Consider the following 17,224-nt stretch of genomic DNA (forward strand, 5'->3'; position numbering starts at 1 on the left):
GGGAGGGCTGGGCCGGGGTCGCGGGGCCGGGCGCGCGGTGCCGGGCCGGGGTCCAGGGGCGCAGTGCCGGGCCGGGAGCCGGGCCGGGGCCGCGGGGTCGGGCCGCGACCCCGGCCCAGCCCTCCCTCCCGATTTTCCTGGACATGCCCGGCTTTCGGGGATTTCCCCCCGGACGGGGATTTGAGCCCCCAAAAGCCGGACATGTCCGGGAAAATCCGGACGTATGGTAACCCTAGAATAAGCTGGAGTGAACTGGGAAGGAGCCCTTTCTCCCACTCTTCTGGGAATAGTGGGATGGTCCTAATTTGAAGGTTGAGAACCTTATTCCACTCTCCTCTCAGTTATGAGAGGTCCAAGTCTTTGACTTGGAGACTGTTTGCTCCTCCAAGCTCATTCTATGTATCCTCATCCACTGCAATCTGAACTGATTTCTTCTCCAAGAAGCACACTCCCTAGTCACCACAAGGAATTTGGCACACACTAGTTCTTTTTTACCTGCTTCTTTGAAGTCTGAGGAAAGGAAACCCTTGGAAGTATCTTTATCCACTGAGGATCTTATAGATAAGGATCTTACAGATTTAGAATTTGTGAATAGTAGGACCAAAATCTACTAGTCTATATCATCAGACTTGGTGGATTATGATGCTCCTTCAATTAATGATTCTCAGTTCCCATTGGTTTTATCTTTGTTAAAACGTCTTATGGAGGATTTAGTGAATATTAAGAATTGTTTCTTTGAATTTAAAATTCTGTGGGGTGGATTATGGGATGAGTGGTTTCACTGGCAAGCTGGATTCCCTTATCCACCCCCCCCCCCCACACACACACACACACCCAGATAAGTCTGATCTGGAAAAGAAAACACCTAAAGTTATAGATAATTTGACTCAGACTCAGGATAGGAATATACAGAGCTTTATTAATGTTCCAAAGGCTAACTGAAGAGAAATAGACTCTTCTTCTTGGCTTACCAGACACAGGATCTCTGAGGTTTCAGAAACCCTGTCTCTTGATTTAAATACTTCCAAGCATAATTCCCCCTTCCTTATACATCTTTGAAATAGCTGAGTCTCAGAAAATGCCAAAAGATTGGCCCTCTGGTTCTTGACATAAATGGGCCCCTGCGTTGATTTTTCGTTTTTCAAGGGGAATACATTCAGACAGACAGCCCCTTACAGGTATTGATGTAAATCAGTTATTGGTTGATAAGGTCCATTTTTATTTACCGTCTAACTCTGTTAAGATTAAAAGGCCCCTTTATTCTCGAAATGTGCATGAGAGGTGGGAGGTGGAATCTTACTGGCACACAGTTCCTAGAACTTAGAATATGAGGAAACAGCTAAGGCTCCGAGGTGTCTTCTTCTCTAGAGTCAAAAACACTCTCATGAGATCCTTATTCTATGGGACATTCTCAAATAATATAAGGTATTATTCTTTAGGTCTATAAGAAGAGGCGGGTTCTTATTACTGGTCTTATCAGAATATCTCTCAGACGTTTACATCAACTGTTCCTCAGGTGTACCTAAAACTTTTCGTACTATTGATTGAATTGGGTCTCCTGAGTTTGACCCTCTGGTCTCTTCTATTAGGCCCACCAGCTTTATCATTCCCCACCCCAAAATGGTGCTATTTTTATGGGGGCCTTGAGATAGAATTCCAAGAGGATCCCCCTGTCTCTCTCTCTCTCTCTCTCTCTCTCTCTCACACACACACACACACACACACACACACACACACACTTTATGTTCACAATCTCCCATGCAGACGACTCATCAGAATAACATAGTATTTGGAGACTAATCAAATTCTTACCATGAGGCTGTTGGGATCATTTCTTATATTTAACTAGATTTTTTTATTTCTTTTTCCCTAGCCAGGGAGAGTTTTTGCCAGAACAATTTTTGTATTTTATTCTGGAATTTATCTGCGAAGAAAAATACGATGAATGATACAGAGCTTTTTTTTTTTAAATTTTTTGGAAACTTTTGATTTGATTTTTTGACAAGAAATATGGTTAGCTAAGTCTGAATTTATGGTCTTTCCTGGTTTTCAATCCTTTCTCCAAGGAGGAAGTCAATTGTCAAAAGGGGACGTATAGCAGGAGGATTTGCCACCTTGGTTTCCTTATGCCTGAAATCCTTTGGAATCAAAGTGGCAGGGCCTTTGACTATATTTTAATTTTTTTCTCTGAGCTCCACATTTTTGTATTAAATGTTTATTTCCCCTCCCGCCCCTCCATATCCTCCCCATTTTATTCTGAGTCATTGTGGCATTGGACAAGCAATTTGTTAGGGTAGGTCTTCAACTCCCAATGGCTCATCTAATTATTTTGGGAGATTTTAATGCTCAACTAAGTCCTCCAACATAGTCAGTAGCAGGGGAAGAAATCATTGAAGAGATTTATGAATTTTCTCTTCCAAACTCCAAAGACCAGGTGGGTAACATCTCTGGACAAAAATTAAAGGCTTTATTAAATAAATTTAACCTGATACCTGTAAATTGAAGAAGTGTGGGGGATAGAGAAGGCCATCTTACCTGTATTTCATCAACTGGTATAGTATTACTGATTATACAATTAACCCCAAAATTAATTGGCCCTTCTATAGGGATTTCTCTAGACTTTCTCTCCCAGATAGTGACCACCAACTCTCTCTATGATTAAGAATGATGTTTCCTTTTTAGAGAGAATTTTATTTCCAATGGGTGAGGATGCCTTAATTATCTCTTTGGAACGTGGCTATAAAAGACTAGGGTTGCCAACACTCCAGGATTGTCCTGGAGTCACCAGGAATTAAAGAGTAGTCTTCAATTAAAGATTATGTCATGTGATGAAATCTCCAGGAATATGTCCAACCAAAACTGGCAACCCTATAAAAGACTAAAATGGACCTCAGCCATTTGTGACAAATTATTTAAGAGATTGGAAGACTCTGATGTTAGATGTCTCAGAGATGTAATTATTGAGACAGAAAATTCCTCTCAAATTTTTGAATCATATGAGTTGCTGGTAAAGTCCTTACAACCACTTGTCTCCAAACAAATTGATTTTGGTTTTAATTATCCAAAAAATGCTTTCAAAGATAAATGCATTTGACTTGATACAAGCCTCCTCTAGCATGTATAGCTAATAGGGTAAGATGCAATTCCTCTCCCAATTTACTTCAGAATTTAGTAGCTGCCAGAAGAAGATACAAAAGTTTATTATAGCATAAAAACCAAGAATACCTTACATCCTTGTGGAAGGATTTTGAAGCAGCAGCTAAAGCAAAAAATTATTCCATGGTTTAGAAGATGGTGGCTTTGGTAGATATACTCCAATTAGGAACCCCATATTAATGATGAAGCCTGGATAGCACATTTTGGCCAGGGCTTTAATGATTCTCCCCAACCAGTTTTTTTATCTAATGCTACCATAGCTGCTGCAATGAAAAGGCATGTTTTTGATCTACCACTTTGGGCTTCAGCAAGGAACGGTAAAGTGTAGTCATTTATTTTAGCCCAACAATGGAAAATAGCTCCAGGGGAAGGTTTTCTCTCAGCTGAAGTTTTTCAGGAGAATCTTGCTTGGTGGTGTCCAATTTTGGTTAAATTATTTACCGTCATTAATCACACTGGATGGATTCCATCTGACTGGAAGTCTAGTATCATAGTTCCCATTATTAAAAAAAAAAAGAAGAAGAGGGGGACAGTAAGTATCCTGTTTCATATAGACCTATTAATTTGTTAGATGTGGCAGGGAAAATTTATTCCAGATTTTTACTATATAAACTTGAAATAAGGGCTTTAGAGGCCAATTTATTACATGAAGATCAGTCTGGCCTTAGGGCTGGTAGAGCTACAATTCATAATTGTTTTATGTTATCCTATATAATTTATAAATATACTATGGTTAAGGGTACTAGATTGTATGCTGCTTTCATAGCTCTAAAGATGACATTTGATTCTAGTAATTGAGACAAACTCTGGGCAAAATTAAGAAGGATGGGTGTCAATATAAGACTTTTGTATATTTCGGGTGCTCTAGAGCAGGGCAATATGGTTGGGTAAGAACTAAAGTCAATGGAGAATGTAGGACCATTTCCCCTACTTCTAGAGGTGTATGCCAGCCTAGTGCCTCTTCTTTTTAATGTATATATTAATGATGTGGTTGTGGTATTAAAGGAAGATAATTTTTCTCCACTGCAAATTAAGGGTAGCTCTCTGCCAATGTTATTGTATGCTAATGACATGGTTGTTTTATCGCAAACTCCAAGAGGCCTCTGCCAGTTACTATCACATTTTTCTTCTTCTTGTAATTCTCAAGACCTGGGTCTCAATAAGGTCTTTTTTCTGAGAGCAGTAGAGCTTGTATTACTTTTCTTAAATGTTGGTCTATGTACTTTTCCAGATTATAGATTGCCCCATCTTTGCCTTCAGGAAATGGAGGAACAATCTGTGTACGCCTTATTTCCATAGTATAAGACCCTCCAATTTATTATAGACTTTGGTAGCATTTGCTTCAGAGTATGCATATTTTGTAAGATTTCGCTTTGTCGCCTGCAAGGCGTCTTTGGTTTGGCTGATAGAATATCCGTGGTTTTCTTCTGAAAACCAAAGCCCTGTGGGGGTTTAAGCAGGGAACAGAATGGATGTGTCTCCTGAACTCAGAAACACTTAGTTATGGTGACAAGAGCCAGCTGCAGGAGTTCATGCTTCCCAGTTACATAGCAGATGACACAGGAGATAGGGAAGGGGCAAGGGGACAGCGCAATATGCATTTGGCTGGATTCTGAGTTGGAGCACAGCCTAGTGGGTAAAGCAGATCCTTGTTCTATTCCTGACACCTCCAGTGACCCACTGCATGACATTGAGAAGTCGTTTCTGCTCTCTGTGCCTCAGTTTCCTCATCTGTAAAATGGGGTAATGATACTGACTGCCTAGACAGCAGGCTTGTGAGAACAGATTCAATATTGGCTGCAAAGTGCTTTGAGATCCTAGGATGCAGGTTCCCAGAGCGAGGCCCCATGTTCACAGCCAGCTGAGGTCATTGTGGCCGTTCCCTGCTGGGTTCCCTGGCAAGGCAGGTGTGTCTTTCTGACGGCTCACTTGCCCCAGCTTTCATCTTTACACCCGGGAATTGGCACCCACCAATGATAGTGGCTTCCAAACAGTAAGGGCAGCAGAAGGTCCAAAGGTAATTTGCCATGGGTCTGAATTTAATCTGTGCCTTTCCCCCCTCCCCCCATGCAGTGTGAAGACAGAGCTGAACCAAGGAGTGATGTTAGCTTTCAAGGCAGCACGGGAGGGGGAGCAGTTACACTTTCGCTGCCAACATGGCTACAACCATCGTGCCAGGATAGGGAAAACCAGGCCCTCAGGGATTAGCTGGACAAGTAACGAGGCTTTCTGAGCTTCGATACCAATGAGAGTTCCAATGAACACAGGACCCATCCCCTTCTCTTTGTGTCTGTAACTCTGTAGTGGTTTCAGAGTAGCAGCCGTGTTAGTCTGTATCAGCAAAAACAACGAGGAGTCCTTGTGGCATCTTAGACACTAACAAATGTATTTGGGCATAAGCTTTTGTGGGCTAAAACCCACTTCATCAGATGCATGGAGTTGAAAATACAGAGGCGGGTATAAATACACAGCACATGAAAAGATATGTGCAGATAGCTGGCCCAGCAGACCTGGATAGAATTACCCAGAAAGCCTCGGTTCAGGGCGAAGGTGCTCAGCCAGGTTTATTGTCAATGAAGGATGGCTCCATCCACGAACACGTCTGCTCGTTACAATGGACTCAGCTCAGTCAGCCACGGGACTCTCTGCTGCCCCCTTGGCTGGACAAAGCTGCTGGTTAGTGACCGAGCCTACCCTTTGTACCTGCTGGTTCGAACAAAACATCTCCCTCCATCAGCCTGTCCTTCCATCTCTATCCTGACTCGGGGTCGATGTGTTCCTGTACCATCTCCCAGAAATGTGTTTACATGAACAGCCAGTACCTAGGAGTGCCTGTGGTTTACCAATGCTAGCTGTTTTCTGCCAAGTTCCTGTACCGGTCAGTGAACTTGTAAGCAAGCATCTGCTTTATGACAGGGCCTGACTTTGGTTCATAGCATGACTCTTGCGGACTTTAGTTCAGGCCTTGCACCAGGCCCAGTGCTCCAGGCTCCCTCTCTACTACAGCTTTAATCTAGCATGGCTAAAAAGAGCGGGGAAGACATAGTGGCATAGACTTCAGCATAGGCTAGTAATGTAAGGCCACACTCAGGGTCCTAAGCGGGTTTGTGCGGCCTGTGCCAAAGCCCATGCCACCATGTTTTCACTGCTCTTTTTAACCACACTCATTAGATAAAAGCCAGCGCGGGTATGCCTGCCCATGGTGCAATCACCCCTCTGATGGCAGTGTATCTTACACTTCTTCTGGAGTAAGGTACTGCTCGGCGTGAGCATATCCGAATCAGGCCCTTTACCAGTTACAGTCCATCACTGCTGATGAGCGGGGGCTAGATGCTGCCAGTCTTGCTCACTCAGACTTACTCCACAAGTTGTCCCTTTGATCTCTCCGCAGTAAGGAGCCACTAACTCAGTCTGAGTCAGGGCGGCAGTGACACTCTCACCATTTATTTCTCCTGAGGAGCTCAAACTGCTGCAAGTAGCATTTATGGCCAAGGAAAGCTCCATCTTCCCCTGTGCCCATTGTGGTGAGTCGATCAGCAGTGTTGTTATAGCTGGGGGAGAGGAGCCCTGCAATGTACACGTGTGCTTAACCGGAGTCACTGGTATTGCTGTGTCGAGTTCTCCCTCCCTGTTTGTTACTCCGCCGGGCCTGGCCTGGGTAAGATCTTCAGGGCAGGGTCTGTGTCCTTCAGCTTGTTCCATGAAGTCACTAGCACAGTGCTGGGTGCAGCAGAAACACTCCCCATGAGTGCAGAGCACTGGTTATTATTTTAATAATAAGTAAGGCGACTTTGCACAGCTACAGCCTTCCTTCTGAGGACTGGCTATCATCTGCGCTAGTGACCCAGCTTTGATTCTTGTGTCCACTCATTCCAGCTGGGGGTCCCTGCAGGACTGGCTGGGAGGCAGGGCAGCATGTGGGCAGCTCACCCCATCACTGCCAGGGCTGTATCCTTCTGTGGGGAAACTCCCTGCCTGTTCGGCACATGAACTCCAGCCCCACGCAGTCCTTCCCCTGGAAGTGCATATACTGCTGTATCATGAACACGCCCTTCCCAAGCCCTTGTGAGTCAGCAGCACGGAGGGATGCTGACAGCACAGCAGAACCCTCTTTCACACGCACAGTGTCTGGAGCTGCGTACACATCAGGACAAAGTCTGACATCTGGGGAGAAAGCGGCTGAAGGTTGGCATCGTGCTTTGTGCTGGGATTTGCACCCTGTGTTGCTCCACCTGTGCATTTAGTGTCAGGTCATGGGGCCGACACTTGTAATAAAACGATCATGAGACTAAGACAACAGTCAAAGCCAGATGGTGTCTGGAAAATGTCTCTTTATTGATGGGAATCAGTGCCAGGTAACAGTAGCCTCCGTAACAGATTCAGCTCCCCCGAGGAAGAGGAGGCTTTGATGCACAGCTTTGCACTCACTCTACAGAACAGATGACAGCACAGGTGCTCTGGGAGCATGAGTGCCTTGGTATGTGGTGGTCATTTAAAAGAGGCTCAATCGGGAATGGGAGGGCTCGGGCCCATTTTCATGCACGGCCCTCCACTGACAACACCCCACTGTTGGACTGGCAGCGCACACTCCCCACATTATAGGGAGACACCCCCCTTCCCCCCAGCAGTGCTGCTGTGCTGAAAGTGTGTGATGGGGCTAGGGTTTGGGAGATCAGGGTCACACCCCTTGTCACACATAAATGTGGCTTTCATTGCATCACAATGGACAGGGACTAATGAAGGGCAGATTTTCTTCTCTGACCCCTATATAAAATGCAGCCTTCATTATAACACACTTCAAGCACAACAATCCCTGGCTGTCACAGCAGTTGGAAATGGAAAAGACCTATTAGATCACCCATCTCATCGCAAGGAGCTACCACAGGACAGTCTAATAAGGAAGAATCTTTAATGCTGTTACATCTGTGGCGCATTCCTGCACACACTTCGTAGCACGACTTTTCCACTGGGTCAGCTTGCAAGGCTGCACCCCAATTATTATTCACTGGCCCCAGAGGTAAGAGCCCATGGACCAGGTTTCAGCTGGGGGTCAACTGGCATAGCTCCATGGACTTCGCTGATTTATACCAGCTGACTCTGGTGACATATATCATGGGTGATGAGCTGTCCTTGAGGGCCTGGATCCATTATGCAATATTAACGGACGGAGGAGTCCATTTCAAGGAGGGGACAGGCATCAAAAAGAAAGGAGTCGGGGATAATGGCACTGTCACAATCCCATAGTGATTTCCCATCAAATGGAGCTGCCATCACTTGAGGCACTTTCTGCAACACATCAAGTGTAACCTTTAAAGCAGAGATTTTACACCAGCCAGTTCTTTCTCCTGGGAGAGGAGTAATAATGGCCCAGTGACTGGTTGGCTAGGAGCAGGTTGTCCTGGCTTTGTGAAAGCTGGAGTCACATGAATTGAATGTGACTTGATGCAGACTTTATTTTCCAAGGTTCCCAGTGAAGAGGAGAGAGAAATGTCATAAAAATCTTCAGCGTGTTTATTAACAGGATATATATATATGTATAAAGGTGTTTAAAAATAGTACTATCCTGCTTTCAGAATTAAAGATATATACACATATATATTTATAGATTTTTTTTTGCTATTTGATAAAAAAAGGATAATGACAAATTCGGCAACAGTTCTGCCAAAATCAGGGTGAAAGGGGGTTTGATGAGGAATATCCCAGTTATGTTCGATCCTCTTTTCTGTCTGATGATTTATTCCGGCCTTTTTTCCCCTCCTCTCTAATTGAAATCAAAGATTACATTTAAATTCCTGTGCAATTAAAGCAAAAAACTTCAGAGACAAAGAGGTTGCTGCAGGTGCTCTCGTTTCACAGTCAGGATTAGCAGGGCAGCCGAGGGAGTTTCTCACACAGGGTACAGGGTAGAAAGTATATTGGAAGTTGCCAGAGTTCCTCCCCCCAATTACACAGAGTCTAGTTACAGCTGAGCAAGAGCTGAGCTACTTGAAGCATTCAGGATGGAATCACCTGCTTTGCAAAGCATCTTGCTGCCTGATGGAAGCTCTCGGCTGTGCACTTGGGCTTCACTGGAGAAACCGGTGGCCAGCTACTGTCGATTAATGGCAGGTGGGTTAGAAGATGCTGATTGTCCCAATGCCGATCTCCTTTCTTAAGGTCCAAACTGACCCCATTCGTCACACCTCAGCCCGACCCCGTTAGTCCAGAGGAATGGAACAGCCTCAGAGGCTGAATCCACTCATTTTCGGAACAGGGTTTTTTTACCCTCTGAGTCCCCGTCAAGATTTTGCAATATAAGAACAAACAACGACCCTTTACAATACTCTAGGAATAACAATGATGTGTAGCTACGGTACGTTTCCGCCCCCCAGAGTCCAAGTGCCACCTGGCCATCTGCAGGGATCATTTCTTGTTGGCGATCTGGTTTTCCAAGTCTTCGAGTCGGGCCGTCATCTGAGCGAGTGGTCGTGTTAAGGAAGCTGATGCAGAAACGAGACAACGTGGCCTGCTGGTGAGAAGAGGGCTGGGGGGGCTTAACATCAGGTTACGAGGGCGTCAGCCCAACAACATATGGCTAATAAATTAATTGTGCGAACATTTCACCCACACTAAATAAAGAGAGTCCCCTTTGTGTCTGCTGGAGACACCGCTTTCCTGGGAGGCCTGCACCCTGACACAGAGAGCTGTGATAGTCTTCCCCAGAACAGCTTTTGGACATCCACAAACATGAGCCTGCCCCCACTTTGCACTCTTTTCCCCCTTCCTGTAGGCACCAAACAGACCCAAAGATCCCCTTTACTCTTCTGCTCACCCCGTGTTGCAGTAACCTGTCCCTCCAGCAGGAGAAAGCTGGATACAGCTCTGGTAATCCCATTGACACAAACACAACTGCCATTTAGGGCAAGCATTTCACACTCATTACTATTCAATTGCTAAGGCACTTGGGAGCCCCTTGCTCTTCCAAAAGGGTACCAGGGAGCACAAGTGAACTGGAACTCAGCTCTGCCAGCCGTCACTGCCTGGTCAACATCATAAACGCCATGGGCCAACTCTTCCATGGCAGGCAGTGCAGCCCACGAAACCCCACTGGCTGAATTACGCAGAGGAAAAATCAAGGCAGACACTGTCCTCAGAGGAGCTGGAACAGACCCAGCTCCATTTGGATCCTGCACCGACTGTCGCTCAATCAGGCCCTTGCTGGTGACCCAAAAGGATATGTTTCTCTGTCAGGCTTTCCAGGATGGCCACGGTGTTTGACTGGAACTGCACAAGGGCCTCACACTCACACGGGCTCCGGATCTCAATCTCCCCTTTGCCCTCCTCTGAAAAACAAGAGTTTAAACAATATCAGGAACCCTCTGTCCTTCTATGGCACCTTCTGAAAGTCCTTGATGAGCATTACCCCCAGCTCTTCCAGGAGGTAGGCAGCTACTCTCCCCGTGTTATAGATGCGGGAGTTTGGAAGTGACTTGCCCAAAGATATGCATGCGCTCAGCTACAGGGCCAGGAATAGGAGAGAAAATGTAGCAGAACCCAGAAGTCCTGACTCTCAGCCCTATGCTTTACCCACTAAGCCAGCCTTCCGCTTTCCTCAGACCAATCAGTTTGGATGGAATATTCCATATCGGGAGAAAACACTAACCCCTGTGGGGGTGTTATTCTCGCTGATCTCCACGTATACCTCCCATGCACATTGATGGGGGCTACGCTGGCTCAGGGAAGGGAACAGGGCATGTTAACAAGGGCTACACATGTGAGGTGATGAGGGAATAGATCCCTTTGGTTTTGACATCGCAGTTCACTCTTCTTTTAAAATGACCAGCAGAGCCCCTCACTGCCCTTCTGCCCTGTGATTTTATCAGGTCACTCTCTTCAGTAAGCTCTCGAGCCAGGCATTTCTGAGTCCCAGATTATTCTCCTAACACTGTATCTCTGCTTATCTAATAAAAACCCGACATGCTTATCATAGGAAACACGTAACGTCAAACAGTTCTGTACAACACACTGCTATTTTCAGATTCCCCATATTTGCCAAGCAAGCTTCCGGGCAGAGCATCCGTAGCAGATTAACATAAAAACGCACCGGCCGGGGCACATTGCTCTGTTGATAACTAGGGAAGGCTTGGATCCTGAATGTCACAGACGCCACCGTTCTGCTTCTGAATTCCTCCTGCAAGTGCTTTGCAATAAGGAGAGACACCGTATGCTACAGGCACTTTCATGCAGCCTCCCTAACTCAATCAGCCGCATATTTTGTTGCTTGGCTACAGAAAGGTCTGTACAGAATAAACTGAGTTGTTTCTCTTTATCCAAACTAGACGTGGCAGAGGAGGAGTGTCTAAGCTCTTCTGCAATATAAATATTAAGTAATAATCAAGAACACACAGGAAATCAAGTCTGAAGGGCCTGGCCCAGCTGGAGTTGCCACCTGTCTGGTTTTCACCCAGACAATCCGGGTTTCAGCTTGTGCGTCCAGGTACCATTTGACAAGTCCTGATGTCCAGTTTTTTTGATCTGGGGGCGAAGAGGGAGAACAGGGGCAGGACCTTGGGGGAAGAGGCAAAGAAGGGGCTGGGTCTCGAGGAAAGAAGTGGAGAAGGGGCGGGGCCTCGGGGTTCCCATTACCAGCCATTAGAAAGGTGGCAACTCTAGGCCCAGCTTGGGTGAAGCCACCACACAGGCCCTGCCAGCACCTACCTGGGCAGATGTTAACTTTGAGGTTGTCGACTATATGAGTCATGGTGCTAAAATCCGCAGAGTACGAGAAATGCTGTTCCACCGGCTCAGAGGCAATTTCTCTCAGCTCCTCTTCAACAGCTTTTCCAACCCCAACCGCAAACATGGTGATCCCTGCACAATGGAGCGAAGGGCGGTTCTGTACAAGCTGAACCTGCTCGATGGGCATCCTGGACTCCATCGCCCCAGAACATGCCCACAAGGCGGGATCCTCCTAGAATGACATCAGCTGGGCCAATGCTGCCACAGTGCTAGTGACCGTAGTGCCCTGGGTGCTTCTGGGAGCATCCTTTGAATGTGGCAGCCACATGGATAGGCCAGGTAGCTGGGGCTAAATGCAAGGGCTTGGTCAGGATGGCCAGCCCCTCACTTTCTCTGCCTCAGTTATAAGCTAATATGTGTATTATCCTGTTGAGAGTCAGCAGCTACACGTACCAGGGACTGGGAGGGTCAGTGTGCCAGACACTGAGAGGCCATGAGCTTCTCCATGCTGCAGGCACCCAGGGACCACCAGCTGTGTGCAGCGAGGGGCAAGTGGAAAATTTGCCTGGCATGCTGGGTGCATGAAGAGCATGCCCTGAGTCCCACCCACTCAGAGCCCAATGAGCTGTGAAGCCGCTGGGGTTCGCCACCCTTTTCCCATTTCCCCTCACCTGATTCCTTTGCTTTCCTGGCCCATTCAGCGATATCATCCTGGGAGCGCCCATCGGTGAAGACCAGCCCAATTCTGGGAATGTTCTGGGAGAGGGGCCTGGCACCTTCGGCCTCTGAGAAGCTGTGCTCTAGCATGTGCTTGAGGGCCAGGCCGGTCATGGTGCCCTTCTCCATATACTCCACCTTCAACACTGCCTTCTTGATGTCTTCTGCCGTCTTATACTGGTTGAGTGGGAACTCGGTGCGCACACGACTGGAGTACTGGACCAGCCCCACCCGCGTGCCGTGGGGCGACACATCCAGGAAATCCACAATCTGGTTCACAAACTGCTTCACCAGCTCAAAGTTCTGAGGCCGGACACTCTTGGAGCCGTCAATCACCAGCACCAGGTCGACATGGCTGCTCTTGCACTCTGCACCAAAGGAAGAGGTGAAACGTTAGATGGCACCAGCCCTGCTTCCCGAGCAGGGCCGGCTCCAGGCACCAGCGAAGGAAGCAGGTGCTTGGGGCGGCCAATGGAAAGGGGTGGCACATCTGGGTCTTCGGCGGCAATTTGGCGGCGGGTCCCTCAATCGCGGCACAATTGAGCTGCCGCTGAAGTGCCGCCAATCGGCTTTATCTTTTTTGTTTTTTTCACTTCGCCACTTGGGGCGGCAAAAAAGCTGGAGCCGGCCCTGCTCCCGAGGGCACAAAGGGAGAGCTTAGAGGGAGCAGATACCAGGGGCGGGGGGAGCAGAGCCAATGGGCTCTGGGACTCAATAGGGATTCTTCCCCCTGGATTCACTGCTGAGCTATATGCGCTGGCTGTAGCTGATGCAGGAAAACAGAACACAGTACAACTGGAAAAAATGTGGCTACAATGTCACAGCCCTGAGAAACCAGGTGGGTGAGGCGATATCTTTTATTGGACCACTTCTGTTGGTGAGAGAGACAATCTTCCGAGCTTAGAGAGAGCTCTCTTCAGGTCTGTGTAAGCTGGAAAGTTTGACTCTCTAACCAACAGAAAGTTGGCCCAGTAAAAGATATCGCCTCGCCCCCCCCCTTGTCTCTCTAATATCCTGCGACAGCTACAACACTGCACACAGCCCTGAGAATTCCACTTCGACCCTCCGCTCTGACCCCAGAGATTCTTGGGCACCCTTCTCAAAGCCCTCCAAATTCCCACTCCCCCAAGAACTCCCTCTGAGGGCCCTGTGCTTCCCTTGCCAGTCTCACACACACACCTTGCACTGTTGCTTCCGTCCCTCTGGCCAAGGAGGACCAAATGGTACCTTAACACTTCCATTCAGAGCTGGTCATCATCTCTCCTTAATCAGCCAGAGGCCACTCAACCGAGTGCAGCAGGACTGCCTTCTCTCCTTCCAGAGGTCCATGTCAGCTTCCCCAGAACATTCACGCCCTTGTGCCTCACATCCCCCAGTCCTCTCCTGGTCCATGACCAATCCTGCCAGCCACAGGGCTGTATTGTTACACAGCAGTTTACTTAGTGGTGAGCCTCTTACTGTATTTTCTAACCAGAGAACCCCCTGGAATTCCTGTCTCTGTTTGGGTTTTGGATGTGTCAGTAGCCGAGATGGGTCTGGAGCAAAATCCCAAGATCAAACACTCCTGAACCTTAGGGTGGTTTGAAATTCCCGCCTAGATCCAGATTCAATTTCACATCTCAAGCTGCCCAGCTCTCACTGGGAGCACCTTGAATCTACGTGCCAGTTGCTACAGACCGAAGGCCATACGTTAAGGACACTGCCCGCAGGCTGTGTCCCAGGTACTCACTATTGCATGTCTTTCCATCAGCATGGAGCTGCTGTCCCTCTGGGCAAACGCAGTGGTAAGAGCCAGGGGTGCTGACACATTTAAACTCACAGCCGTGATCTATCCCATTGCAAATGTCACTGGCTAAAACACAAACCAAAGGGACAAACACACCATGTTACAGGACATGTCATTTCCTTTGTGATTACCAAGGAAGTGCGAGGCACAGAACATCTCTTTCTCAGATGGGAACTCAGTGGAGCTGTAGGGATGAGGCTGATACACCCACATGCGCCAATGGGAGATGCACGAGCAATCGCTAACTTGCCATGAGATCTGTCCCTCTGCAGATCCTGGGCTGTTCAGCTGAATGGTCTGCACTGACAGCACTCGTTCATCCCAGTGGAACTCGGGTTCGTGCACCCCACACCTTGGGGTGTTCTGAAGTGGGACCCAAGTTTGCAGGAATTAATTCCTCTTAGGGCTGTAAAGGAATCAGAAGTGCCACCAGCAACACATCTATACCTCCTGGTGTGACCTCAGGGCACACCCTGGTAAACTCTCCCCAATTTTCCCTGTGCGCTCTCTATTGTGCTGGCAGGGCATTCTGGGTCCTGACATGCAAATGAGCACATCAACCAAAAGGACATCATTATGGTGAGACTTGCTTGGATTCTAAGGCTAGCAGCCAAACCCGGAGGCTGTATAGTATACGGTGGCCTGCCTGTGCTCTCTGGAGTGATGGCGCCCTCTGCAGCAGAGAGGCTGACGCAGCACTCACCCTGGCACGCCTTGCCGTCGGCCTGCAAAGTGAAGCCGTCGTTACAGCGGCAATAGTATCCGTTCGGGATGCTCACGCACTTGTGCTGGCAGCTGTGGTTTCCAAAGTTGCAGTAATTAATCACTGGAAAGAGAAGGAGACACACAGGCGTGAGGAACATCAGCCATTCACAGCTCACCCATGACCCTTGCCAAGAGCTCGAGGGCTAATTGACCAGCTGGGCCTGTTCCCGAGATGGGCTGCACTGGTCTTTTATCAGCTTTTATCAGGTCTTTTATCTTTGCTGCCACTTGTCCTCAGGCCCTACAAGGCTCTGGAAATACAGGGCTCCCACACATGGCTCGATGCCAAGGCCCTGCCTCAGGATGGTGAATTAGCTCAGAGCACAGTTGGGACAGGACAGGGGTCTATTGATAGCATACAGGGGCCATGGAGCTCCCTGCTCATCACTAATGGGGCATCTGCTGGCCTTTCAATCTGGATAAAGCATATGTGGGCCACCACTCTGAGTTAAATCTCTCCTTGTGGACAGTGGCTGCTAGGAGCGGGTGGGCAATGTTGAGACTAGAGGCCTGTTCCAGGTTCGAGACTCTCTCCTGCCCATCTCCTGTCATGAAGGAGCCTAAGGGAGCAGAGTCCCGTGGGTCTGGGAGAAGTAAGAGAGGCTGGAGAGAGCGATGGCTGGGCTCTCCACAAGGGCTGAGGGCAGGGGGATATAGACAGAGGGCATGGTGAGAAGGAGGGGAATGTCTGGGGTGATGAGGGGAAAAGGACAGAGAATGAGAAACAAGAGGAGGAGGCATAGAGGAGACAGTCACGTACCGGTACAGGTCTTTTTGTCCTGGTTGAGATTGTAACCCGTCCGGCAGTGGCAGGTGTAGGACCCACGAGAGCTGACACACTGGTGCTCACAGCCATGCTTCCCATCAGCGCAGGCATCAATGGCTACAGAGAAAAAGGAACCACCTTCTTACCCATTCCTTCACCACCTCACTCCTCGGTGCCCCCAGAGGGGGGCCACCCTCACCTCTGCCCTCCTGGCCTCGGAAAGAAGACACAGCACAGACAGGACATGTCTGAAACGAGGGTGGGGAAGCGTGTCGCACAAACACACTGACATAGGGGCAGAAAGAGGGGACCTGATGGCCATTGTGGGCCCATGCAATTACAGCCCATTTCCAAAGCACAGAGCCTAGGTATTTTGTCTTTTGCTCATTTGAAGGCACATTCCCCCCTTGCCAGCACTCAGTCTGGTGACACTATGCAGGAACCACGTACAGAGTTCAAGGGTATTTCTGACAAGGGTCTGTGTCCCCGTTTACTCTTGCTCTCCATGGACCCCAAATGAAAAGATGCTGCAGCTGTGGGTGGTTATGTTTCAGATGAGTCATTCCCATCTCAGCAACACAATTATCACTTCGCAATAAAACGAAATCCAGTCTGCTGGCCGTTCCTATTGCTCTCTGCAAGGGTTCTTAACGCAGACCTAGGCCTATGGTCAAAAAGTACTAATAACTAATTAGCTCTAGTACCTACGTCCAGCACAACACCAGCAAGCTAGTCAAAATGGGGGGCAATGTGGCCTCGTGGATAGAACATTAAACTGGGACTCAGGAGACCTGGATTCTATTCCCTGCTCTGCCCCTGGTCTGCATGGTGACCTTAGGCAAGTCTCTCTAACCCCGTGTCTCAGATTCCCCATTTGTAAAGCAAGGATAATGATACTAGTCTCCTTTGTAAAACGCTTTGAGATCTAAGATATAAACGTAGATCAAATAAAATATGCTCTTACGGGAACATGTCTTTCCATCTGTGTTGAGCTTGTATCCAGGGTTACATTCACAATAGAAGGAGCCTGGGACACTGACACAGGTGTGCTGGCAGCCATGGTCCATCTCTGTGCACATATCCACACCTGAAAGACACAGTTGGCTATGTTGGGGATTCATTGACTCAGAGCATGTGTCAGGTGATCTAAGTTCTTATATTGCCTGCATCACTGCGGTGTCTGCTGATGGTGTTCAGGTCACTGCTATCGGTTGTTATAACTTACATTCTCCAAGGTTTTCATCCCCCAAAGCATCTCAGATTGAATTCCAGCCTATGTACACACAGAGACCACTCACCCACCACAGGGGCAACAT

At 48.0% G+C, this 17,224-nt stretch overlaps 1 protein-coding gene across 1 annotated transcript in view; it reads right to left on the reverse strand.

Annotated features, from left to right (window-relative positions):
• Nucleotides 1-8,132: 8,132 nt before the first annotated feature.
• The window catches only part of MATN4 (matrilin 4), a 29,982-nt gene continuing 20,890 nt past the window's right edge, over nt 8,133-17,224 (reverse strand). Inside the window, exons 4-11 of the mRNA XM_034787834.1 lie at nt 16,873-16,995; nt 15,903-16,025; nt 15,081-15,203; nt 14,321-14,443; nt 12,546-12,959; nt 11,854-12,006; nt 10,374-10,478; nt 8,133-9,617 (exon numbers count right to left, since the gene is read on the reverse strand). Of these exons, the coding sequence (XP_034643725.1) occupies nt 9,559-9,617; nt 10,374-10,478; nt 11,854-12,006; nt 12,546-12,959; nt 14,321-14,443; nt 15,081-15,203; nt 15,903-16,025; nt 16,873-16,995 (1,223 nt within the window). The 3' untranslated portion in view covers nt 8,133-9,558. The remainder of the gene's footprint in view (nt 9,618-10,373; nt 10,479-11,853; nt 12,007-12,545; nt 12,960-14,320; nt 14,444-15,080; nt 15,204-15,902; nt 16,026-16,872; nt 16,996-17,224) is intronic.

Source organism: Trachemys scripta, chromosome 12 (assembly GCF_013100865.1).
Source record: "Trachemys scripta elegans isolate TJP31775 chromosome 12, CAS_Tse_1.0, whole genome shotgun sequence".
Classification (NCBI taxonomy): domain Eukaryota; kingdom Metazoa; phylum Chordata; order Testudines; family Emydidae; genus Trachemys; species Trachemys scripta.